This window comes from Sebastes fasciatus, chromosome 9 (assembly GCF_043250625.1).
Source record: "Sebastes fasciatus isolate fSebFas1 chromosome 9, fSebFas1.pri, whole genome shotgun sequence".
NCBI lineage: Eukaryota > Metazoa > Chordata > Actinopteri > Perciformes > Sebastidae > Sebastes > Sebastes fasciatus.
The window spans coordinates 7,452,820-7,480,102 of NC_133803.1; the positions used below are offsets into that span (position 1 = coordinate 7,452,820).

A 27,283-nucleotide genomic window follows, 5' to 3' on the forward strand; every position below is an offset into this window, starting at 1 on the left:
AATTATACTGATTTCTGTTCCCAATGAGTACTACAACAATACTGTATGCATTTACATATATGTATATACCTTTTTTAAATTATTGTCCATTGTGTTAAGTTTTTTTTGTACATCTGCAGATCTCTTTATCTTTAGTATTCAAAATGTAAATGATCTGTATGCAAAAAATCAAATTTTTCCTCATGTTTCACAGTTCCTTGATATGATAATCAGACCACTGAATGAAAATAGATAATGCTCTCATTTCAGATTTTATTGCTCATTCACACACCCATGCAAACCTTCCAACATCCACATTTGTATGCACACAATCTTCCATGAGCAGTACAAGATGACATGTTTTAAATAAGTAACAAAGGAGATTCCAGTCAAATCTACTGAAACAAATGAAGACTGGAAAGATGAAGCTGTCTTCAAGTAATCGTCAAATTAAATGAAACTATTAAGGATTTCATGAGTGCACTTCCAATGTCAGATTCACCGTAGGTGCACCAACACTGAAAACTTAGGACTCTTTCCTGTCTTTCAAAAATATGTCCAATATAAGGCTAAATATGTCAAAATGAGGTCAAAACAGCAGAGTCCAACTAATCGACTGACCATTTATAGCAGAGCTGTTGGTTTGAATACTTGTATTGAAGAGGCTGAGAAAAACGTTAACACACCAGTATGAAAAAGTAAAGGACTACATTAGAACTTCCCTCTGTAGTAAAACAATAACTCCAGAACAGCCTGTACTGAGTGTATTTGCTATCTGTGTTTATCTCCTAGGTCCTCATTTTACATTTTTGTCAACTTTTTCCATGCTGAAAATTCTAAACCGGATGATAAGGCATTTAAAATCTGTTCACACGTGAATATGAGTCGATCTTTGAGTGGACTCTGCTGCGATGCCCCTCACCGTGTCTTCAACTAGTGTAGTGCCTGCCTTGATTAAAGCCAGCTTGGTTGTAGTGCTGCCCACCATGTTGGAAGAACTGTTCAAACTGTCCTCCTTGGTTAAAATTCTGGCCCCCTCTCCCTCCCCAGCCTCCTCCTTGTCCTCCTCCTCCTCCTCTTTCTCCTCTTTCTCCTCTTTCTCCTCGGCCTCCTCTTCCCCTGCCCCCACGACCTCCTCGACCCCCGCCTCTCTCCTGCCGGCCTCCATCTTGTTGGTAATTGTCATGGTAACCAGCTCCTCCTCCTCCTGCTCCTCCTGCTCCTCCTCCTCCTCCATGGTAGCCAGGGTCCTGGAAGCCTCCTTGGTTGTTCCCTCCTCCTCCGTAGCCACCTCTCCCTCCTCCCCCCTGATGACCTCCCGCATCTTGATAGTGGCCCTGGTGGTAACCGCCTCTCCCTCTCTCTCCTCCTCCTCCTCCTCCTCCTCCTCCTCCTCCTCCACCTCCACCTCCACCTCCACCTCCGTCTCCCCAGCCTCCCTGCACCTTCCCCCCTCTGCCACCTCCTCCTCTACCTCCCCTGTCTACATGTCCTCCTGCGCCTCCTCTCTCATATCCTCCACGGCCTCCTTGGGAGTAGTGATCGTAGCCCCCCCTGCCGCCTCCGTGCCCACTCCCACCATAGTGTCCTCCTCCTTGGGGAGCATCCTGACGCTTCTGCCAGGAAGGCATCTCTGGGGGAGGAGCCTCTATCTCACAGGGTCGGCCTCCCCTGTCCGGCACTCGGCCCATTAGAACCTGAAAAAAGGACACACATTAAAACTAAACGGTTCAAAAGGCAGCCCACTTGCCAAATTGAACTTCACTTTTGTTTGTTGTTTGTATGCTGAAGCTATGATGTGTTAAGGAAAAGGCCATAAACCAAAATACTTCATTGCTTCAGTCATTCAAGGCTTCCTTCATTAGATTGCAATTGAATTATGAAACTACTACATCAAAAGTTAATGAATATTATATATTCAATTTTTTATATAATAATAATAATTATTATTATTATTTCTTTTTTATGTAGTCACCCCTACCCATTTTTTATTTTATTAATTTAATTTCTTTTCATATTTATTTATTTATCTATCCTTCTTTCCCTCTCCATTTAAAAATCCCCCGCCACCATAATGTTACTCCTTAATAATGATAGTGACAGTTATGGTACATGGGAACTGGAAGGAAGACTGGGTTAGCTTCCTCCTTTCCACATCTAATCAACAGATTTCACCCCAGACTGACTGTCTAGAGCGCACGCACGCACGCACGCACGCACGCACGCACGCACGCACGCACGCACGCACGCACGCACGCACGCACGCACGCACATCAACATCACCTTGTTTTTTCATCCTCTGACAAAATTGTTAACTGGCCTGTATTTACTATTCTTGTTGTCTTCTTGTTGTCCTCCTATCACTGTGAGTGTTTTGTCTTTTGTTTTGTCTTGCAATTAAATTAAAATAAGGGAAAATAAACTACATCCTACACCTACTCTACTTCCCATCTAAACCAAATATGTGTCTGATTAAATTAACACATCATAATTTGGCAAAAAACATCTTTACACATTTTTTTAGAGCACCAAATGTGTATTAGTACGTTACTGATAATAGTCCCCAACGAATGCACCATTTTCTCCTGTGGGAATTGTTTGAGTAACGTATGCTGAGAACTACAGTGACCAGCTGTTTTAATAAATCACTGAGCCTTTAAAACTAAACTATATATTTGTGACTCTTTAATAAATATTTAGCTTAAATCTTTAGCTTTGGGCTGAGAGCCACAGACAGGGTAGGGGAGCCGTAAAGTAGGATTGTTTTGGTCTTTTCATGGGATTGTCAGACAATAAGAAAATGTTGAATGACTCCAGACATATTGTTTAAATGGAGGCACACATCTGTGTCACACACGGACACAATCAGTTATGGAAATATTTACTTCAAACATCTGTTTTAGCCTGCAAGTTTCAGCCCACTTCAAATAGCCATGGGACAGTCGTGAGAACGTGGACTTTTGCACATCACTCATAAGACAGAGAAACAGGATAAAAACTGTATGAATAACCTGTGACACTGGGTTTAACTTACCTTGTTGATGGCACAAGCAGTCTTCTCTCTTATCTTGCCACTGCTTGTACGTAGGATCTTGGAGAAGTCTTGTCGAGCAGCGAGAAGGTGGGCAACAGAGATGTTACTTTTGGTGCCGAGAGCAGAACGTAGTGGCTGGTAAACTTTGGCCAACTTTTCAGCATGCGTCTGTAATCAGACACACAAAAAGGTTTTTGGTTTGTTTTCCTCTGGAACATGAATGTCAATCACCGGACGCAGCTACTATATGTCATATGTCATTTTCACTGTCATCTCAACCTTCTCAGGTTGAGGAAGATTCCAACTTGCCACGTACCTTTGCTCTGTCAGACCAACCAAAAGACTGCACCGTCACATCAAGACGTTTCAACAACATCTTTCTTCTCACTTCATACTCATTTACAAGTGCTTGGTTTATAGCTTCAATTTTTTCCTAGCAAAATGAGAAGAAAAAAAGGAAGAGATAATTACTTCAACGGTCATTCACGGATGCAGCGTTCCTCAATTCTATTATATTACATTTCTTCATTGTTTTTCAGTATTTACCACGTGCACAGGTCCAAGGGCCTTCTTCAGCAAAGGCTCTCCTACGTGATTGGGTGGGACTTTACTCACGGCTTCTTTCAGCTATGAAAAATGGACAACATGCAGATGTGTGTATTATGAGAGTATAAATGAACATTGAAAATGTAGATCGAACAGCAGATACAATACATTAAACCACACTGACAAAAGCAGAAATATGTACAACTACATTCCTTCTCACACATGTTTAGACTGAACCTGCTGACAATATATTCTGCATTTTATTATTACATGTTCATGCCCAAACCATTCCAACCAAACTAAGCATTCCTATCCTGGGATTCAGACTGGGGATGTCAACAGCTGACCACCGAGAATATTTTTGCCCGGTTTTGCATTTTTATCGGTCATCTTGAGATTTAGACGTCATTTGGAGCCAGAGCCTGCGCAGTAGTGATCGGGCGGTGGAGCCGCGGTATCGATGAACCAATCGCGAGCTGAGCACGGCGCCAGCTTGTCAGCGAGAGACTCACAGCTGCCAATCATGACGTCTCACCCCCTTTTTAATTACATCAAATAACTAATTAAAACCAAACTGTGCCAGATTTGAAGAAAATTCCCTCCAGGAGCTCCTGAGACGTACGTACGGATGGATAGACGACCCGTAAAACATAATGCCTCCGGCCGCGGCTGTAGGCATAAAAATGTGTCGGGTTTGCAGCTCTTGAAGGTAGTTTAAACAATCTGCAGATTCAGTGACAGGGGACACATTACAATCCAACTGCACTGTGGATATATGTACATGGTGTTTTTTTCCCGGTAGCTATTGTGAGGAATTGAAAGAGCTTGAAATGCAGGTTTAACCCTGTTCAGTTTTTTCTTGTGAGACCGACTGACCTTTTTCTCAATTCCACTGAAGAACTGGAACATGGTGATGTTGGCTGGAGGCTTGGACATGCTCAGTGCCATGCAGATGCCCTTCAGCTCCTGGAACATGGGGCTGCCCGACTCCTGGTTTTTCTTGTCAGGCTTATTAATCAGGATCATCCTCGACGCCTCCAACTCAGACACCAGGAAGGCTGAGACAGAAATTGGACTGGTTAAATTCTAATTACAGGATGCTTAGGTTAGACCAACTTAGAAGAGAGAGTAAAATGTGGCTGTAGAAGTTTGCCGTGGCACAAAAGAATAACAAAAAGTCACCAGAAATGTAATTAGGGTTAAGAAATTCAGCTAAGGAATACAGGAAATCCACCGGTCGTAGCCAAAGTTTGGTCAGCTGTCTGCTGTCAAAAAGATCCATTATATATTGTACTGCTTGTCTTAATATTACTGGTAGAGTATTTTACATGTTGTGGTAAAAACATGTCACAGTGTCTGCATCTTCCAGTTATCTGCAGCTCCATGCATGGTAGAATTGCACAAAGTAACGCTGCCATTCTGTCTTTTTGTCAACATTGAGGACTTAGGATGCATTCGTCTTGTTTGAATAAACTTGGAATTGTCAATGGACAAAACCAGCAGACGGATGACCAAACGTTGGCCTGTGTTCAGTGGTTACTTTCAGTGTGAGCGCCACTTCGCAGCTGATCAATTTGTCCAAACAGCAACGTACAAGATTAATAAAAACACAGAGTGTCTGCTCAGCTTTAGGTGTGGCAGCCAGCATGCACAATACCAGGGCTGTTGAACTGCAGCCATTATTAACATCATTAGTTACACCTATGTTTGACAAGTCAGAATATGTGCTGGAAGAAAAGTCCATTCTATTCTATGGTGAATTAAGCATTCGACCGTCCCAACACTATGCTCTGTCTACACCCTGCTGAATGAGAGCAAGGCAATTGATTGATCAATCGGGATGATTTGGTGTGGTGTAATTGTGTTAGCCTCCTCCTCCCCGGATTATCTGCTAGGCCAAAACAGTCAACCGAGGGGAAACACTGTGTGACTGACAGGTGGGTGTTGGTACAACAGTCCACATAAAGTTGCAACAGACTTTACCATCACAGGTTAATGCAGCAATGCTTTTCTTCAATACACTTTTTAAATTGAGATGCAAAGTGCTGTTATCATACTGAGGAGCAGCAGACAGTCGGTCCTGTTGAGGAGTCTCTGGGTGATGTCTCCGCTGGTGAGGACAGGGTAAGGACAGGCGAGCTCCGACAGCAGGCCGCTCATCTCCAGCTGGAAGCCCTCTGCCTCCATCGGACCTGGGAGGGGTGGAAGGTACAAGCACACGGAACATGATGTCACAAGACAGGGAAATAGTCGGGTTAAATCTCACACATAGCCAGTCTAAGAATACAGCCAGTCACAGTAGTTGTGTCAACCAGAAACCCTCACTGCTGAATTTACAACTTTCCCCTTCTAGCATTGGTTAACATTTTAGTAATCCAACCTAATGACTTACTTAATTGCCCACAAAACCCACAACAATAACACAATTATATATTTGATTTTTCAGTTCTTTGCCATTGTTATCAACCTTCAACTTGCAAGAAAAGGAAATGATATGAGTAGACCCGTTTGATGTGCAACTCTTCTCTCACTATTCAATATTTTCTAGGAATTCTGCATCAGGAGCAACCAATGTGTCTTACAGTTGGTGGCGTGGACATTCTCCTCCAGCTTGCAGTAGAGTCGAAGCTCTGAGACGATCCAGGCACAAAGCTTAGTGAACTCAGGTGAAGCTGCTCCTCTGCTTACAGCACAATCCAGAGCTCCGTCCTCCAGCAGAGGGCCTTGGTACCTACAGGACAGGAACACACACACACACAGCTCAGGGATTTATTTCTATACGCTATCTTCCCTAACTAACACCTGACTTGTATATAGACGGTTTTATTTCATTCTTATTTTATTGTTGGTCATTGGTGCTTTATATATATATATATATATATATATATATATACACACACCAATCAGCCATAACATTATGACCACCTGCCTAATATTGAGTAGGTCCCCTTTTTGCCGCCAAAACAGCCCTGACCCGTCGAGGCATGGACTCCACCGGACCTCTGACGGTCTGCTGTAGGTATCTGGCACCAAGCCGTCAGTAGCAGATCCTTTAAGTCCTTTAAGTTGCGAAGTGGGGCCTCCATGGATCGGACTGGTTTGTCCAGCACATCCCACAGATGCTCGATCGGATTGAGATCTGGAGAATTTGGAGGCCGAGTCAACACCTTGAACTCGTTGCCATCCACATGATGTAAAAGAAAACGTGATTCATCAGACCCGGCCACCTTCTTCCATTGCTCCGTGGTTCAGTTCTGATGCCCACGTACCCCTTGTAGGCGCTTTTGGCGGTGGACACGGGTCAGTATGGGGCACCCTGACCGGTCTGCAGCTACGGAGCCCCATACGAAACAAACCGCAATGCACTGTGTGTTCTGACACCTTTCTATCAGAACCAGCATTAACTTTTTCAGCAGTTTGAGCTCCAGTAGCTCTTCTACTGGATCGGACAACACGGGCCAACCTTCACTCCCCACGTACATCAATGAGCTCTGGGTCTGACCCTGTCGCCGGTTCACCGGTTTTCCTTCCTTGGACAACTTTTGGTAGGTCCTGACCACTGCAGACCGGGAACATCCCAGCTGCAGTTCTGGAGATGCTCTGACCCAGTCGTCTAGCCAGCACTATTTGGCCCTTGTCAAAGTCGCTCACATCTTTACGCTTGCCCATTTTTTCTGCTTCCAACACAAAGGTCAAAGTTCAACATTTTCACTTGCCGTCTAATATATCCCTCCCACTGCCAGGTGCCATTGTAACGAGATAATCAGCGTTATTCACTTCACCCGTCAGTGGTCTTAATGTTATGGCTGATCGGTATATGTGCATGTGTAAATGTATGAATAAGTATATGCATATTACATTATTTACCTATTCTAATGTTTATGTTTAATTAGTTATCTATTAAATTGTTTATGTTGTGAATTTCCTGGAAAAGCACTTTGAGCTCATGGCTTGAAAAGCACTCTATAAATACAATTATATTCTCATTGTAACGACATAATCAATGTTATCCACTTCACCTGTCAGTGGTATTAATGTTATGGCTGATCAGTGTATATATACAGTTTATATATATACACAGTCCTGTCTATTCCTCTCCTTTATTAGTCCAGCTGTGTTGTCCTTGTCCCCAGCTGTTATTTCTATTTCTATCTCAGTACATTTAGAGAGATGCATAAAACATAGAGTCAGGTTCCTTGTATGTAGGCTTCTTGGCAAATAAAACTGAAAATCAGTCTGACATGCACAACTCTTTGCTCCCCTCATCATCAGCATAGTGATGAGTAATACTGAGGTTGGGTTCAATGAGCAGAACCAGGTCCAAACCAGGTTCATTAAAGTCTGACAGAACTGGACTCTGGACCTTTACGGAGCTGTGAGAAGACACAAGATAATTCAGCAGAGTGATTCACCAGGAAACCCTTCATCAGTACATGCTGTGTGTGTAGCTAGTGCTGCTGGAGGAGGTAAATAGAGAGGAATGTGTGTGAGCTGAGCTGGGAGCAGCTTCTGCTGACACAGCCGGCTGGAGCACAACACGTTACATCCGTGTGTACCGTTACCGTCTATTAATACCGGTACACACACACACACACACACAGAGAGAGCGAAGGTTCATGGACATGAAAGAACCCACCAGCAGCTGCAGACTGACCGTTAGCTACAGCAGCTAGTTGACGGTAGCCGCTGTGCTAAAGCTACACTGTCCCGTTAATGCTAAACACCGGAGAGACCGGCAGCACACCTGAGGCTCTTCAACTTACCCTAAATCTTCAAGAGAGACCACGATGTCATTATCCATCCCAATAATCTGTGGTTATACACTAAAATCACGTACTATGAGATAGAGTCTTCACATCAGCCAGCTCAGCTGATACACGTTTTACTTTTCCTTCTTCTTCTGTGGATTCATTGTCGGTAGGCACACGGCTTACCGACGCTCTAGCGACACCTACCGGCTAGTGATGGGAATTCCGGCTCTTTTTAGTGAGCCAGATCATTTGGCTCAGCTCACCAAGAAGAGCCGGCTCTTTAGGCTCCCAAACGGCTCTTTGTTTTACCACTTCTGCCTTTTTATGATTCAGCCAAATTTAGCACTGTTTTGACCTATGATTAGTATGTGTGTACATATATCACTTAAATTATTAAATTTAATTATACTAAACCTTATAATTTCCAATATACCCTAATTTTAGATGCTGCTTCGTTTCCGACTGTCACTCATCTTGTCTGCTATTCGCGCACTCCTCTCTCTTTCTCTCCTCCTCTCCCTCCTGCTCTGTACCTGTAGACCGTCAGCACGCCGCCCCTCCCTGCTTGGTGCTATGATCCTTGTCTTTCATCACCTGATTAGTCGTACGGACGTCATTAACACAACATTCAGTCACAGTCAGTGCATGGAGTGCCCGTGGCGCGGAGAACATTGTCCTATCATTCTGCTGGCTCTTATCGTTCACTTAAAAGAGCCGGCTCAAAGAACCGACTCGTTCGTGACCGACACATCACTACTACAGGCGCTCTACCGCCACCTACCGACCACATGTGGATCATTCAAAGCTCAGGTTCAAACCACATTTTCAATTATTTCTTTCAAACAACAACTTTGTCCGTCATCCTATGTAATCATACACCTTGGTATTGAGTTTGAGTCACTGACTCAGATCAGGGAAGCTATTAATACAATATCAGAATATATTTCTGTTAAGACATTATTAGATAGAGAGACAACATACTAATATCCAAAATAAATTAAGAGGTGTGGAGGAGAAGAGGAAAAGTGTTTAAGCCTTTGAGGTCACGCAGCATATTTTAGTGAGAAAATACACAAACAGCGGAGATGGAAATAGGAGGACTTGTGTCAGCCGTCCAGGATTCCCAAAGTTAAGGTACCATTCATTTTCTCACGGTGACTGTAAGGTGCTCTGAATCATCGGTACTTAAGAAGAACTGTGTCATTTCATTAAGAAACATCCAATCACAGATTTTAAATTCTGCTGCATGCACCATTAACATCTGTAAATTAATTCAGCAGTTAAAATTAGTTCATTTTTGGATTCAGCCAATGACTGTGATATCACCGAGCTATAATATTTCACATTAAAAAAGTGTTTCATATTAATGTCTGAAATAAGAAAGGCAAAAGTATCTTTTGTCTTTTTACTAGTTGTAATCAAACATTCAGTATAATTTATAATACCAGTTATTATGTTAGGATCCGAGCACAAACATGCAAACCCAGCAACATGGTTCAGCCAGCTGTAGTACAGAAACAATGGATGAAATTAATTATCAGAGTGACTGCATATGATCAATAATAAACAGATTGCTTTGAAATAAACATTTTTTGAAAGAGATTATACAATATCAAATGTCTCACAACCAAAAACTGTGGAAAACTACAACCCACTGTGATGTAGAACAGTTAGGGGATGATGCCAAATCTCTCGTCTTTAACCAATCCCACTGGACTCTAGTCTGGACAAATGAAGAAAACACGGATCCACAACCAGTCCTGGTGCTACTCTTCCAATAAAGGTGGAGGACAGAGTTTGAGTTGGAAATTCTCTGTTCCTGGTTGGGTTCCGATCAGAAGATTAGTCTTGTCATGGCTGTGGTAGTGGGAGAGCTCCGAGAGGATGGACAACTGGAAGAAAGAGAGAGAGAAAAGAACCATTAGATAATTACAAAATACCTGTCTAAGTGTTCAAGAGTAACAGGAAGGTAGACATTAAGTAAGATAAACAGGAGATGCTGTGGTAGAGCACACATTTCAATCACCAGGGTGTCATCAGCCCGTTGCTGTATTTTTGCTGTCAGTGTTATAAGTTCTTAAAGGGCGTCCATATAACTGGTTAAAAACAGCATTTCTCAGACGACTCAAAATACTACAGAACCAGGATTCACTTCTTCCTGAGGAAGAGGAAGCTTCAGAACATTGCTGGGGCTCACTATGCCGTGATCTACCCAGCTGCTCTCAGGACTTTGGTGAATAATACTGTTAAAACATTTAATCCTCCAAGGATGGTAATATTCTTCTCTTCTAGGAAGATTTGATATTATAGGACAAGTGCTCCACCTTAAAGGCCCTTTCAGACACAACGCAACAACGATAAGGGATATCAGGAGTGTTTTAACAGGTAGCTTAAAGGCAATATGTGCTAGCGCATGCTTCTTACATGCTTTTATTGCTGAGCTGACCCTTTCTCTCGTCTTTGTACTGCTGACTGTGTTAACCTACATTTGACTGATAAAACTGAAAGTTCAACTTGAAACTTGAAGCCAAGAGAAGAAGAGAAGGTGGACTATAGCACACAATGTTTCTGTAAGTTATTAACATACGTAGGGCTGTCTTCAAAACATGTTCAACGGTTTGAAAACTACTTGAGCGGTAGAACAAGACAAGTGTCCAAGTTGATGGTTTATTTTCAAGCTATTTAAATATACAAATGGTGTCCCACAAGGGTCCATAATGAGTCCTAACTTATTTACAATTTATATCAATAATTTGTGTTGCAATGTTATCAATACAAAATGTCATTTTTATGCAGACGACACCGTTCTGTATAGTTGAGTGTGATTAAGGAACTGCATTCTGCATTTAATGTGAACTGAGACTTGTATTAAATGTTGATGGTGATGGCTGATGGTGTCAAACTGGCTTTTTGACTTTTTTATATCTGTCTAAATGATATCTGTCTAACCATGCTCATTTACAACATAGTATAGTAAAGTATATATTTGTATATTCATATTGTATTTGTCCCCTTTCTTTGTAGGGTATCTTGTGAGTGTGGGTACAGGCTTGTAGTTCTAGCACTGTAGCTGTGTAGGTCAACTCCACCCATGATTCCACACATGATTACCTACACACCACAAAAAACTCATGAGTCACTGGTATGGCAGAAAACAGTGCCTGGTAACAGTATTTTGTTTTTTATACTATGGGTGTACAACTATGTCTTGTGCTGTGTACTATGTACATCATACAGTATATCTTGGATCTAAATCAGGTGTTAAATTATTGTGGCCCTGTGTATTGTCTTGTCTTGTCTTGTCTTGAAAGGCATAAAAACATATATCGTTAAACTTTCTGTGACGTGCTTGGCGTCATGTAATGTAATCGGGGCGGTTCTTCAGCTGCCACAGACAGTGTCCCTACCCTGGACGGTCCTCGGTATAAGCAGCGTAGCTGATCCCAGGACTGTTCCTGCTGAAGGTCCAACGTTGCGTCAACAAACACCTGGAACACAAAAAAACATGCAGAAGAATGTCGTCAGAGCATAAATACGAAGCTGTAATTTGTCACATGGCATAAAGAGCGTAGTATGAGAGCAGCTGTAATACAAGTGTTATTCAATGATGGACATGTGATGGCAATACGGTCTCCTTGTGCCTCAAGCTTGGTGATTTTTAAGGGGTGGACAAAATCAGTAATACAATACGGTAGCACTGTAGTGAATATTAATTGATTAGGCTCATACTGTGTTCTAATGAAATGCCGTGTTGGACTCACAATAACTGTCTCTGTCCCTCCTTTCAGACATATTCCCGCTTCCCCCGGAGGAAGTGCCCGTGCCTTTCCTAGGAACTCTCCAGATTGCTCCATCCATTTACCAGATGCCCTTTGACCTTCCCACCAGTCCCAGTCACCTGACTCCCACATCCACCCGCTCACCTGTTCTTCATTCCCCAGTCCCCCCCCCCCAGTATATACAGCATATATACGGTACTAGCTCATTTCCACTTGCTCTTTGCCAGATTCAGGGTATCTGCAGGTTTCAACAAGTACAACAATTTAAGACTTTTTAATACCTTTTTAAGACCATTATGAATGCAATTTAAGACCTACTTCACGTCCATGCTGGCAAGAAAGTACTAAGGATATGAAAGAAAAATTGGAACCCCTGAATTACTTGCAAATTAAATTCATTTATTCACTGAAACACATTCCTTCCAGCAGTTTTCCCAGTCTTGTTCCAGGATTTCATTTTTATAACCAAATAAATAAATAAAATGCTAACTATAAATAAATAGAAAAAAATGGAATGGAATTACTTAAAAACAGCAGACAAAAAGTACCTTATAAACCTGGAGAAAAATGCACTGTTGCTGGTTTTAATTTCTGAACTAATTGTCATTGCTGCTTCCTGCCTTCCCGCCTGTACTTAGACTTGCTAAACATGCCAGTAAGTTTTTGTAAATTCACTTTTTCAATAAATTTCTCAAGAGTCCCTGTCAGCCTACATGGCTCCTTTCCCTTGTTGCCTTGTGCACACCCGCCTGACAATAACCAGATTACAATTTTACCATCAGACTTTATGTACTGTGGCTGGGCATGTTTCATCTTAAAGGATAATTCCACTGTCTTTAACGGGAATTACCTTTTTAAGTTTGAAGACTCAAAGTCTGACGGATATTTGTATCTATATAGATATATATATCTCTATATACAGTATATTGTTTATGGTATATCTGATAAAACCTTACCTTCTTGCTGTGAGTCTCTGCTCCTGCGTCATGATGTACTGATGTTACACGAGTCTGAGACAGAAAGAGGACAGGTCGTGCTCGGATTGAAATCAGTATTGTTGTAACACATAAAATGAATCAGCTGTCACACATTACAGTACTTTACAACAGACCTTTTACAGCTGCTGTGGCCTGAGGTCCCTTCATGTATAAAGAATGGGTATGCATATTCCTATTTTTGTGCGTACACATGTGTAGTCATGATCTACGCAGAGTTTTGTGCGTATGGGCTCTAGTCTTTAGGTTATGTGGACAGTGTTGGGCAGTAGCAGCATTACTAGTTTAACTACATTTCTCAGGAGCGTATTGGTGGCGTCGCTGTTTTAGTAGCTTAGCTCTGTTATTGATGGAGGAGAGCAGTAGTATTAATAACGTCAAGAGTAACGTCCCATTGAGAAATTTGAACACTTCCAACAGAAGTGGTGAAAAGCAAAGGAGGGGAACTGAAAGTCACCAGATTCAGCCTGAATGATCAGTTCTCTCCTGAAATTAACGACCAACGAAAATGACTATGGCAAATCCTTAAAAAACACAGCCCAAATGTTTGTGAATTGTTTTAAAAGATCAACCTCTTCAGTAGGAATCAACGGGCCGCAGACACGGTCCGGAAGTCAAAGTGTTGTTGGTTTAGATCTTTTCACAGAGTTTGATGACAGCAAGTTAAATGTAAAATAACACCAGATTTTTCCTTTAATCTGAGGTATTCATTCACACACGTCTATCTGGAGCTTTCTTTTTTTCTGCAAGCACAAACACACACCTGTGCCAGGGACGCGCAGCGGCCTCTTTTTAGTTCAGTGGAAGGCCCGCCCCTTCCTCCTTGGCTGGACGAACACTTGTAGCAGCTCCACCGCTGCTGCGGCTCTGACGTAACGCCCCACCCAGAACCCTTCTGCTGCAGGCACTGGAAGTGGTACAGGTGGCCACAGCTGACAAGACACACACATACAGTACACACCTTAGCACCTGTAAATATGTCATGCTTTCATAGAACATAAACATGAGAAAATTAAATATTTCAGGAAATAGTCAACACGTTCTCATCTCGTCACATATTGTCACGCCCCATGGCGTCACTTTAGGTTCAGGCAGCAAAACCACTTAGTTGGGTTTAGGAAAATAACTACATGGTTGGACTTAAAACGACCACGTTTGTAAAGTGAAAACTGGACGTTGTGAACACGAAGGAACAGCTGATTGTAACGTGAAATTGAACCTTAACGCAGCGGTCTCCTGGATGAAAGCCTTTTGTTTGTTGGACCCCTCCCTCCCGCCATGTGTTTCTCTTTCACTCTTTAAACTACGTCACCACAGCGCTTTCCCTGAGTGTTTAATACTGATGCGGGTGTCTTGTGTGGCAGTGTTGAATGCCGACAAAGCGTCGGTATTTTGACGCCCTGGGAATGAGATGGGGCTGGTATGTGATGGAAACAAAAATATTGATCAAAATTAAAATTAAAAACACATCAGAATACAAACAGAAAGCCACATGTATGCAGGCGAAGGATCATATCCAAACCATGTATACACATTTCGTCACTTAACTGTAGGCAGGAATTAAACAGCTCCGCTGTGAGTTACCTGAACACAATGATCTCTTCAGCTGAGTCGTGCCTCCTCTTGTACTGCTGCAGGCAGATGTTACAGTGGTCTTGACGTGGGTGGAGTCCTCTCGTGACAGCAGCACGCAGGTGAGCCAGGGACCAGTGGAGGTCATGGTTCAACAGACTGGTGGTTGTTTCCAGTAAAGTCTAAAAACAGAAAAGATAATAGCATTATTAAAGGCCAATGACAGAACATGTCTATCAGTGAGGGAGTGACGCAGTTTATAGCTCCATTATTTAATATATATATAATATAATCTAATAGACACACATGTCTTACCTGTTCATAGTTGAAAGTGTCCAGCATGCCCAGAATGAGGCCTTGGATCTCTGCCAGCTTTCCTTTCCCATAGACTGGGTCCTGACAGACAAGCATGCAGACAGCATCACAAATTACAACCTCTTTGTCCAACATTAACGGTCTCTCTTCAGAGTGAAGTAACACACATTCATCATTTGGTTGTTAGGGTTCAAACCCGAAGGGCTAGAACCCGATCAAGTTTGTGCTGGTTTAATTTAGTTCAACTCAATTTATTTTTATATAGCGTCAAATCATAACAGACGTTATCTCGTGTTAGCGTGGGTTTTCTCTGTGTGCTCCGGTTTCCTCCCACAGTCCAAAGACATGCAGGTTAATTGGCGAGTCTAAATGTCCCGTAGGTGTGAATGTGAGTTCTGGTCGGGGTCCCTTGTCATCCAGTCATGTTTAGTGTTTCCTGGTTTATTTTCTTACTCACCTCTCCTCCTCTTGTTTCAGATCACTCCACTTCCTACCTTTGTATTTCCGTCCCTCTTTTCCTAATTAGTCATTCTCTACCAGCTTACTTATCTTTTTATTTTATTTTATTACCAGCCTAGTTCTTTTGTTCTCGGTCTGTTCGTCTTCATCATTTGTTTGGAGTTTGGCTGCTTGTTTCCCTGTCGCCTGACTCTCCTTTGGGACTCGGAGCCTGTGAGTTTTTTAAAATAAAATCACAGAATTTGTCTCGCTGCTTCCGTCTTGCGTTTGGGTCCAATCTTGCTAACTGCTCTCCAAATCGTGACACTATGATTGACAGGGTGTTCAGGGCGTACCCGGCCTCTCAGCTCCAGCCCCCCCGCGACCCTCTAAGGATGAGCGGTTACATACTGTATAATGGATGGATGGATTGCAATGGTTTTCACAGTAGATCGATTTGTTTGGTATGATTCTGGCAATCATTTAGCCATATCACATAAAGCCGTGTTTTGGTGAAACAGTGACAAGCATGTGGATAGGCAACAGAGCAGTGTATTACACTGTAACCGTGGACACAAGCTGCAGCTCCTGCAGGTCCAAAGACAGCGACTGTTTGATACTCAGAAGAATCCCTTTAAAGTAGGGAAGATAAAGAAACACACATACACACCTGCAGTATCCGTTGGATGATGGCAGGCAGAGAAATAAAGCTGCTCATACAGTTGAGAACCTTCATCGTCAGCTCCTTCAGCACTGAGACAAACACAAACCAAATGAATGAATCATCTTCATCAGCATCACCATCACTGTCGTACTGTTTTAGGTGGTGAAGAAATAATGAAACCTACGGCTACATAGATCACAATCACATCATACATGATCATAAAGAAATGATGGTTTACTATTTAACTGTTCTACATGGAAGATTTATAGTCTAAATAAAAACAAATCAAACAAAGAAATAACCTGAAATACAATAAACATTATTATATGGATTTCCTTTTAGTGTATGCATTTACTGTGTCGCACTTGAATGAACAACTTATGTTAAAAGGAAAATAATTTAGCTCTTTTGTCTTTAATAACTGAAGGAATTGTTATTACATGCCACATTAAAATAGGTGAAGAGGTGTACTGCTGCAGGACGTGTGTGTGTTCACCCTCAAATGTGTGTTCATCATTGAGCCCCTTCACTAGTTTTTGAGAAGCCATCATGGTCTCCAGAAGTGGAAACCACAGAACCTGTGAGAAAAAAAATAAATGAATGAGGAGACAGTGTCACCTCCCCTCCCCCCCGCCACCCCCTTCACAGACATTACTACCTCTCTTTGTTGCTGGTAGAGGTTGTCGGAGCTTCGTTGACACAAGACAATGATGTCATTCAGTGAATCCTGTACTCTGGTCAGTGTTGATTCACCGTCTCTCTCCTCTTTAATCCGTCTTCCATCTCCTCCTTCGACTCCTCCCTCACTCTCAGCAGTGAGGAGACTCAGTTTTTCCTTCAGTGTCTTCAGAGAGTATTAAAGGGACAATATCAGTAACAATAACAGCTCCATATAACAGCAGTACATGTACTGTGTTTACGTACAGGTTTGTGCTACTAGTACTGCACTTGAGTATTTTCATTTTATATGAATTTATGCCCCTACTCCACAACACCATATGCACACCGATATATGTGAATATATATTAGTCCCTACAGCTTTAGAGCCTTTGTATTCATGTGTCAAACTGGTAAATTGTGAATTATTAGTTCATTAATTAAAGGGACTCTATGTAAGAATCAGAAATCGCTTGTTAACACTGACGCCTGTGGTCGCTAAGTCAACGACAGTCAGCGTCCTGTTGCTCGTGTGAGGCGACACACACGAGACTGAACATTACTGACAGCTAAGACCACAATATCACTTCACATGCCTGGCAGTAATGTTAGCTTAGCAAATGAAGGTCCCTCTATGAATGGAAGGCCCAGCAGATGTTGATCTTAGTGTTAATTTTTCCTGCTTCAGCCTCCCGACCGTGGTCAGAAGGAACAGGGGAGACACCGTAGTGTTGGTCTCCTGGGCCTGAGTCGATCACGTTACTGGTCGTTTGTTGGCGTAAGCGGACTCCATTTCGAACCAAACGTTAGCTATGGTTGCACACTCACATCCGTTGGATTTTCCCAGAAAAAAACCGGCCCACATTCTTCCCATTAACATCAGTCTACATGCTGAGCGAGGAAACCCAGGAAGTTGCAGAAGGTCTCATTTTCTACCTCACTCAGAGGTAGAGCAAGTCGTCCACCAATCGGAGGGTCTGCGGTTCGATCCCCGGCTTCTCCAGTCCACATGTCGAAGTGTCCTTGAGTAAGATACTGAGACCCAAACTGCTCCTGAAGGCTGAGCCATCGGTGTGTGAATGTGTGTGTGAATGGGTGAATGCTGACATGCAGTGCAGAGCAGTTTTGAGTGGTCAGAAGACTAGAAAGGAGCTATATAAATGCAAGTCCAGTTACCATTTTTAGGTTAGGTTACAACCTGTTCACACATGGGCAATAACAAATGCTGAAAACACGTTTATACGTGTAAAAACGTACATACGGTCCCTTTAATCTAATAAATGATGACTCTGTGGGTGTTTTGTAGCTACCTCTAACAAGACAGCAAAAGCTCCATGAACATCTCCCTTCTTCTCCAGCAGATAGGCTGTAGCCTCATTGTGGTGGTACTTCTCTGTGATCTAGAGACAAAGACATGGACAGAATGCTTTCAGACTCACCGGTGCAGGTTAGCCGTCCCCCCTTCTCTCACAGTGCATGAAACTTTAAACATGGCATCTGCAATAGTCTAGTGAAACAAGACATTGTCACTATCACACAGTGAATGAAAGAATGTGAACTACTGTGTTATATTACAGTATAATACGGTCTGATCACTTATACATCTATCTAGTGTTTCAACTGGGTTTCAATGCATCATTCCTGTCAAATGGTAAACTACTGCTGCTGTTCCTGCAACATGGACTCAGTGCACGTATTCAACTCTTGTTCACAAACACGTGCAGTGAACATGATCAAAGTATAGTAGATAGTACTTGTATGGCCTCCTCCAGTCTGTAGTGCTGGGAGGTCTGGAGGAAGCTCAGGAGCTGCTGGGGGGCGAAGCGGCACAGTAAGTCCAGCAGAAGCTCGTGGAGGTCCCGTTCCTGAGGCAGGACGGTCCCTGAATGATGCCCTTCCCTGAATAGCAGAGCAGACCGGACGTGAGAAGGAAGACAGAGACTTAGAAGAAATGCAGGAGTGAGGTAGCAGAGTTATCACACCGTACCGTGGCTCTAGGAGACAGCTGAGGAAGTTGAAAAGTAGCTGGTCATCCTAGAGAGAGAGAGAGAGAGCGATTACCACCAATTAGATTCTACCAAATTACAACACAGTTAAAACTAAACTACATCACCTATTGGCAAACACAAACAAAAGCACAGAGCAGAATGCAGTGCTATCTGGCTCTAAACCGACAGTACACCATAGCAGACTATCTGAGCATGGTTACTGATCTATATTTAAGAACCTTGACAAAGTACAGTACAGACTGAGTGAGCACAGCCTCGCCACTAAACAGGGGCGGCACAGGAAGACCTGGCTCCCTGTAGAGCAAAGGCTGTGAGTGAGCCTGAAACAGAGTTACACTTCCTCACCAAATGGGACACATAAAAACATCAGGGAAATATATTTCAAAAGAATTAACTTAAGAACTGAAAGGTTTTCTACAGCTCTCAGATGAAGATAAACTATCAGTCCTACTGGGGGAGGAAACTAGGAGCTGTGAGCTGGTAGCAGTCTGCCATAAACTGAGGGACAGGGACAGGGACAGGGACAGGGACAGGGACAGGGACAGGGACAGGGACAGGGACAGGGACAGGGACAGCTGTCTGCACCTTGTTGTTGTTTGATTGTTTGTTAGTTTGCTTTGTTTCCTGTTGATATCGTTGTTCCAACAAATTTTGGCTTATTTTATTGATGTTAATGAAATGTAATTAACGTAAATTAAATTTTGCATCATTTGAATATGCTTTGGCAATATGTACAGCGTAACGTCATGCAAATAAAGCCATTTGAATTGAATTGAATTGAGAGACAGAGAGGCAGAGAGACAGAGCGAGAGAGAGAGAGAGATCATCTGTGTATTCCTGCACTGACCTTTTGCACTGTGCTGATCTCTGTATATAGACATAATGTACCAGGGTTTTCCACTAGTGCATAAAATATCACCAACTTTATTATTATAATTGTATTTCATATATTATGCAATAGTCATTTTTACTTGGTATATCAAATGTGAGAAATTGATGAAATATGGTTCTTTCTTGGTCCTTTTTAGATCGCCATGGTAACTTATGCTGCACTCCTAAGCTGCTCCGCAGCAGGTTATGTTCCAAATGACAGATCAACCCGTATGAAAGCACCGCCTACTGACCAATCAGAGCTTGGTGTGTCATAAATCATAATCCAGGCTAAAATCCAATCCCTGCATTTAACAGTTTCACAGTGATTAAAGTGTGGAAACATTGTGGAGCACAATGTAGAACTAAATGACAACAGTAACAATGCCCCAGTGCATACTGGGAGGGTTCCCAACACACTTACCTCATGTAACTGCAATTACACTTATGCAAAGACATTGCATTTCCTAGAAGTTCTTCACAATAAAAGCCTCCCACCAGCTCGCCAGTGAATTTTAAAATGCATTGCCGTCATGGCAATTTCAACTCAGTAGAAAACAGCTGTGATTCAAAAAATAAAAAAAAGTAAAATGTCCTAACAGGTCAACAGGAACACGTGGATGAAAACTGCTAGATGTAAGAAGTGTGAAATATAACCTGCTCATTTTGTGCACACGATGCAGGGATGGAGAGGCATACAGAACACAAGAGAAGGATTGGACAGCAGCTTCCTCAGGCAGCATCCAGCAGATTACATTTCACACTTTTTGCTTCTAAAAGCTTCCTTTTCTTTTTCGTCATAGTTTAAAGAACTCTGACAATCATGATATCAGTTCCAGTAAAAGTCAAAATGATCTTCAGCAGTTTTAGTGCAGAAGTTTGTTTGCATTTCTGTAATAGTTCTGTGCAGGTAACCAGACTGTCAGTACTAATATTACCACATAAAGAAGACATAACAACTTATTTATTTTGACCTTACCTGAAGCTCAGAGATGATTTGCTGCACCTCTTCAGTGAAGTGAAACACCACCATGTCAGCCGACTTGCTGGGGTCAAGGGTCATCAGCTCCTGTGAACATATGTTTGAGGGTTATTGGAGTTATATTAATTTAAAAAAAGACTAACTCATTTGATCAATAATTTTGATTAAGAATTTTGTTTTTTTTAGGGTCATAAAATATGACGACAGACATTCAAAGCTCATGCGAAAACCTCAATAGAAGCTTTGAATGTAAAAAAAGACATTTGGTAGCCTGATAGTAAAGGTGCTGGTATTGGTACTATACTTTTTTAAAGAATACCCAGCCTTACTAAGGACCATACAGTAACTACTGACATCAGAAACTGATACAAAATATACTCCCATCACATCACAGCTATTTGAAGCAAACTATGGGAGATCGTTAACCGAGATAAAGAAGGATTTGGCTTGATGGGAGATTTTACCTCTGACTCAGGTGGGGAGAATAGAAACGTAAGAATGAATATATTACCAGGATTGTTGATTTGTTCCAGTCATTGTGGTTTCTAATTCTACTTTTAAAATATTAGTCAAAAATTCTTATGGCAAAATAAAACAAGGTAGAATTAAATATAAGACACTTCTTTGCCCGAAAGAGAAGGGAGGGCTGAATTTACCTAATAAAAAAAAAAGACTATTAGAGCTATAATTATGTGGATAACTAAGGAGACAGATGCTGTGTGGGTGTCAAAATGTACCGGTGGAATCACTTCTATTCTTGACTGAAACAGATTGGTGATGACTGACTGGATCAAGGGAACGTTGAAAATATGTTTAGAAGTACAAAAGAAATGAAAACTACCAAATTCCTTTTGTGGGGCCACTAAAATAGCAACAAACTCAGATTTCTTACCATCTACTATGGACTAATAAGGGTGTAACAGATGGACAAACAAGGGGTTAATAAATATCACACAAGTGTTTAATGGAAAAACCATGAAGTCATTCTAACAACTTTCACAGGAATTTAACCTACCAGCTCATGACTATTAGACTACGACTTTACCTTTGGAAACATAAGGAATGGGAGAATGTTTGTAAAACACCGTCCAGACTAGAGGAACTGTTAATGTCACTTGTCCAGAAATGAAGGTATACCAGTATTTATATGTCTGTCTGAGTATGTTCTGACCTGTATGTGTTGCAGTACTTTGTCCTTGACTGCTTGTTTCTCCTCAGGGCTGTAGCCGGGCATGGACAGCAGGTTGTGGATGTAGCTGAAGATCTCCCCCTGACACACACACACACATATTTGAAATGCTTTATTTGAATCCACCAGTTACATTACAATAGTAAACAGGTCTTCTACAGCCTGCACCACACAGCCAGGCTACCTGTTACAGCTGAGATGGAGCTATACATTTCACTAGCTGTCTAGCACACAACTGTAACCCATACCAACCAAATACATGTATAGTCTGATAAATACCTTTCTGAGGGGGTCTCTGAGGTAGCAGTCAATGATCCTGTCATACAGATGTTGCTTCTCATAAAGAAATTCACAGATTTGGTAGCTGGAGGGAAAAACAGGGAGACACAAAGACATGTAAGTGAGGCCACATGATTAATTAATTGATGAATTCGTTTTTATTTCTTATTACTGACTAGAATAACTCGACACAGTGCTGAGCTGCATCTCAGATTAATCTTCAGGTTCCCAGCTTTCAGACGATGTACACCATCTCTATGTGACATCTACTGCGGACTATTTATCAACCCCCAAACATCCCGTATAGGAAGGTATACAATGCTAAAATTACTTGAATACAATTATTCAATGCAAAAGTCATTGGCCGGCTACTCACAACTTGGCCTTCTCTGCCAGAGCCAACAGCCTTCCTTCATTGAACTGGACCACCCCCCCGACCTGCAGCAGCTCCAGCAGAACCTACAAAACCATCACGACAAAGACCAGTCATGTGACAGGATGACATCGTCTAGCTCACAGACTGCACACATGAGTGTACAGGCACAACATGTTGTTTTATATATACTGTGTGTGTGTGCATGTATATGTGTGTATGTATATATATATATATATATACTGTATGTAATATACTGTATACTGTATACATACTGATTGCTCCATGTTTTCTTCTCCTACCTGCTGCCTCTCAGTGTGTCGGGAGTCATCGTCTGGGCAACACAGGAACTCCAGAACCTGGACAGACAGTAAGAGCAAAGATGTGGATGAATGTTGGAAAAGGACGTTACTCCAGCTGAGTGCAAAGCTTCTGGCACGCTGGGAAGGTACCTGCAGATCTAAACACTATATCTGCTGGATGGGTATCTCCGGATAGGGAGGAGTGGTATTGTGCCTTACTAAACTTAGGAGATACCAGTGGAGCTGAACAACCCCAGGTTCATTTATTTATTTCCCCGTCCCTTGTGCAATGAAATACTTTTACCTGATCAAAGAGCTTCCTGTTCACAAAAAGCGTGTTGTCTGGCTTGGCCAACTGGCGAGCCAAAAACGTGAAGAGCCCGCCCACCTGGGATGGAGTAAAGTCTGGGTTGTCCACCATCACCTAGGTAACCAGAAAGACAAATTGCTCTAGTCGTTAATGATATTAATATCACCTCTCTTAAACCATCAGTCAGTTTTGTCCAGGATAACAGAGACAAGAGGACTCGGAGCCCTTCAAGTGAGATAAATGCTGTTCTAGTGTGTTGTTGGTTTAATACTCTAGTAACAACCAAGAGAAGGTTTGTGCTGTGAAAAGCACAAGATTACAGAGCCTGTGTTCATGCTCCATGCTGTCTTCACTATCAACAAACCAGGTGAAACAAACAGAACAGAGCATGGAAGGATTGTTTGTGATTTTACCTGAAGTAAGATGTCCACTATCCTCTGCTGGTACTCAAGGGCCTGCTTATCGTTCTTAAAGTCTTCAAATGTCTAGAACGAAGCAAGAACCAAATCAGAAATGACAGAAAAATTCTACAAAAGCAAATCTCACCTTTCAAAATGTGACAGTCCAATTTTCTAAGAAGGAAAATGAAGACACAACCTGTAGGTAGCCTGGTGGAATCGACCGAAACAAGACTAATACTGCAACCAATCACAGAGCTTCTTACGCTCAAAGCTGATTGAATGAATAATTCTCAATATTTCTCTGGATTATATGACTATTAAGAATAATTAAACATTAAGAACATAAACAAAACATAAGCATGTGTTTGTTTTTCAAATCATAATGTTTATCTTAATCTAATTATTATTATTATAATTAAGGAGTATACATATGTTCCACTGCAGTATTCTTAAGATGCGTGACAGATACAACATTTAGGTACCATCCTCATACAAGTTGAACTCTCAGAACTGGTGATTTTTGAGAGCAGCTTTACTAAAAAAAAATTTTTTTATTATTATTATATACATCATCCACTTTTATCAATCAGAACCACAATTCAGGTGCTGCTTTGGATATGATCCTAGATCATATATAATATATATGAGATGGTTCTACTCTGACACCAGGTCATGGTAATGTTCTTAAACATACTGGAAAAGGACGTTACTCCAGCAGAGTGCAAAGCTTCTGGCACGCTGGGAAAAACGGAGGTCCCTGCAGAGTTTAAAGACTTTCTATGTGATGGCTGGGTATCCTCACACAGAGTGCATGATCTGCTAAACGCTCAGAGGTGGTGATGAAGGACTCGTTTGTGTACCGATGACCTACTTTAAACCTGCAATAACTGATCTCCTTTGACCACTTGGGAGCTGAAGAAACAGGTCGTGAAAACAACACTGACATATTCGCAGTTTAACTGGTTAGCAAACAGTTGCCTATTTACACATCCAGCAGTGAAGAAGCAACATTATCATTAATTTGGAGGTTTTTTAAAGATAATTTTGGGGCTTTTATTTGACAGGACAGTGGATAGACTGGAAAGGGGGGGGGGGGGGGGGGGGGCGACATGCAGCAAATGGCCACAGGTGAGATTCGAACCCCGGGCCACTGCGGTAAGGACTCAGCCTTAGTATATGGGAACCCGCTCTACCAGATGAGCTATCGGGGCGCCCGGAGTCATGTTTCTGACCACCTGCCAAATCTCTTATAGCTTTGTTTTGGTCTCTACCAACTCCCGAGGGAAATATCTGTGTCTGCCTGCTGTTTGCTGCTGAGCAGATAGTGTCCAGTAACTATAGTGTTCTCTGAATACAGCTGAAAACGACGCTATAAGAGCGGTGAGAGTGAACCAAAACAGTAACGTTGTGGGCCGGACAGATAAACAATGAACTGAAACTCATTATATATTATATATATATATATATATATCTGTAGATTTGGATGATAATTCTCTGTAGGTTCCAACGATCCCATGTCATATTGTCATTTAATACATTGTTATTATAAAAATATTGACTATAGCTGCTTCAATTATCGTTGGCTGTGAGAGGGACTGATGAGGAACTAATGCAGCACAGACTACACTGCAGTCTATAACAGCCAATAAAGTTATATATTTGAATTCATATATTCAAGACCCAGTCATCCAGTCTTTCAACACACATTTATCAGCATGACACGGGTTAAAATGATATGAAGAAATCTCACCATGGCGAGGACATTGAGGAACTCCCGGGTATCAAAGTGGAGGAGTGTACGAATAAACGGGAAAACCTCCTCCTCCTCTAACGAGTCGGCTGAATGGAGACGGATCAGGAACTCAAACACCTGACACAAAAAGCACACAGAGTCACACACACACAGCATTAGACCTTTAACAGCGGTTGTTCCTGATCACCACCCTTCAAACACTCCAAGCATCGCTCATCAGGGCTCAACAACTGGGACAAACTGAGCCAGTAAATGAAGAGAATGCACCAAACCAACAACGGTCACACTCCTTCAGAGTACCCTTGATACAGAGTACCAGTCACACTCCTTCAGGGTACCCATGATACAGAGTACCAGTCACACTCCTCCAGGGTACCCATGATACAGAGTGCCAGTCACACTCCTTCAGGGTACCCATGATACAGAGTACCAGTCACACTCCTACAGGGTACCCATGATACAGAGTGCCAGTCACACTCCTTCAGGGTACCCATGATACAGAGTGCCAGTCACACTCCTTCAGGGTACCCATGATACAGAGTGCCAGTCACACTCCTTCAGGGTACCCATGATACAGAGTACCAGTCACACTCCTTCAGGGTAACCACGATACAGAGTACCAGTCACACTCCTTTAGGGTACCCATGATACAGAGTACCAGTCACACTCATTCATGGTAACCACGATACAGAGTACCAGTCACACTCCTTTAGGGTACCCATGATACAGAGTACCAGTCACACTCATTCATGGTACCCATGATACAGAGTACCATTCACACTCCTTCAGGGTAACCACGATACAGAGTACCAGTCACACTCCTTTAGGGTACCCATGATACAGAGTACCAGTCACACTCATTCATGGTACCCATGATACAGAGTACCATTCACACTCCTTCAGGGTAACCACGAAACAGAGTACCAGTCACACTCCTTCAGGGTATCCATGATACAGAGTACCAGTCACACTCATTCAGGGTATCCATGATACAGAGTACCTTACTGTGTGGGACTGATTGGGATCATTCTTCTATGTGGAAGAAGAGAACCTGAAGCTGTAACTATACATAGTGGTGAGCGGAGTCAATATTGCAGTGTGCTCTTATTTTGAAAGGCACGTGTACACAGGAAGTAGTTCTGGAGGAAATGCTAGTGTGATGTCAGTTGCTTTACAACGGTGCTCAGCCATATAGACCAAGGGAAGTTAATCACAGTGATCCTGAACACACAACACAACACACATCATTTACTCACAACAAGCAGGGGCATTTTAGGCTTGTGAAAATTCTAATTATAGCCGACTGTTCTACTGGGTTTACACATGGCTGAAAATACTCGGCATTGGATTACTGCTACTGGAGACATTACTCCTTGGTTTGAGTCATCATGTCCACACAGGAACATACCATTGACATACAGCACTGTTTAACCGTTTTTTTAATCATTCATTAGGGCTAATGAAGAGCTAATAGAAAGCCTCAGTCCTGTCCCACCTCCACTCTGACCTCTGGGAACTTTTGCAATTTAAAACATTACCACAAATCCAAACTCTATAGCGGTCCTCTGCAAAAAAACAGAACCAGTAAAATTGTATCCTGGTATATCCTGCAGACCCTTACAGGAATAGAAGTACAGGGGAGAACACACGCACGCACGCGCGCATTCACACATGCATGCGCACACACAGGCCTGATTTTTGTCAAACAAAGAGTATCTACATACCTGGTTCTTAACTTGAACCACAAGGTCTTCAGGGATGTCTCCAAGTGGATATGCCCTTCCTGCAAGACAGCAGCTACACACAAGCACACACACACACACACACACACACACACACACACACACACACACACACACACACACACACACACACACACACACACAAAAAATGCAACTTATTTTATGGGAAGATACAGTCCTGTCTTAACAAGTGGGATGATTGTGGTAAAGTCTCTTCTCAACGATGTTTCAATATTTCACCTTAATATGTCACTCAGATTCCTTAACTGGAATATCCGTGGGATTAGTTCACAGGCAAAGAGAATCAATATTTTAAATTACCTCTCCGAAGTACAAGCAGATC

The 27,283-nt window shown here is 42.2% G+C and overlaps 2 protein-coding genes across 5 annotated transcripts in view; both read right to left on the reverse strand.

The window, feature by feature from the left end:
* Window positions 1–232: 232 nt before the first annotated feature.
* Window positions 233–8,502, reverse strand: fam98a (family with sequence similarity 98 member A). 2 transcript variants are annotated; one of them, XM_074645698.1, is made up of 9 exons: window positions 8,323–8,500; window positions 6,142–6,290; window positions 5,617–5,751; window positions 4,436–4,617; window positions 3,560–3,640; window positions 3,330–3,446; window positions 3,014–3,181; window positions 1,394–1,676; window positions 233–1,345 (listed from the first exon to the last, which is right to left on the reverse strand). In XM_074645698.1, exons 1-9 carry the CDS (start codon window positions 8,358–8,360, stop codon window positions 909–911), a joined length of 1,590 nt encoding a protein of 529 aa, XP_074501799.1. In that variant the 5' UTR covers window positions 8,361–8,500; the 3' UTR covers window positions 233–908. The 2 variants fall into 2 exon arrangements, with proteins under 2 accessions (XP_074501799.1, XP_074501798.1); XM_074645697.1 differs by having other exon boundaries at window positions 233–1,676; window positions 8,323–8,502.
* A 1,199-nt stretch (window positions 8,503–9,701) lies between these two features.
* vps8 (VPS8 subunit of CORVET complex) overlaps window positions 9,702–27,283 on the reverse strand; it is a 50,842-nt gene continuing 33,260 nt past the window's right edge. For 2 of the 3 annotated variants that reach the window (XM_074645680.1, XM_074645677.1), the window contains exons 25-45: window positions 26,923–26,995; window positions 25,196–25,315; window positions 23,458–23,529; window positions 23,039–23,158; window positions 22,708–22,791; window positions 22,436–22,518; window positions 22,060–22,144; window positions 21,763–21,861; window positions 20,589–20,678; window positions 18,718–18,764; window positions 18,485–18,629; window positions 18,041–18,130; window positions 16,732–16,917; window positions 16,570–16,651; window positions 16,080–16,162; window positions 14,972–15,052; window positions 14,669–14,838; window positions 13,848–14,016; window positions 13,046–13,099; window positions 11,718–11,798; window positions 9,702–10,202 (exon numbers count right to left, since the gene is read on the reverse strand). In XM_074645680.1, the coding sequence (XP_074501781.1) occupies window positions 10,077–10,202; window positions 11,718–11,798; window positions 13,046–13,099; window positions 13,848–14,016; window positions 14,669–14,838; window positions 14,972–15,052; window positions 16,080–16,162; window positions 16,570–16,651; window positions 16,732–16,917; window positions 18,041–18,130; window positions 18,485–18,629; window positions 18,718–18,764; window positions 20,589–20,678; window positions 21,763–21,861; window positions 22,060–22,144; window positions 22,436–22,518; window positions 22,708–22,791; window positions 23,039–23,158; window positions 23,458–23,529; window positions 25,196–25,315; window positions 26,923–26,995 (2,140 nt within the window). In that variant the 3' untranslated portion in view covers window positions 9,702–10,076. The remainder of the gene's footprint in view (window positions 10,203–11,717; window positions 11,799–13,045; window positions 13,100–13,847; window positions 14,017–14,668; window positions 14,839–14,971; window positions 15,053–16,079; window positions 16,163–16,569; window positions 16,652–16,731; window positions 16,918–18,040; window positions 18,131–18,484; window positions 18,630–18,717; window positions 18,765–20,588; window positions 20,679–21,762; window positions 21,862–22,059; window positions 22,145–22,435; window positions 22,519–22,707; window positions 22,792–23,038; window positions 23,159–23,457; window positions 23,530–25,195; window positions 25,316–26,922; window positions 26,996–27,283) is intronic. The other variant, XM_074645679.1, reaches the window with a different exon arrangement.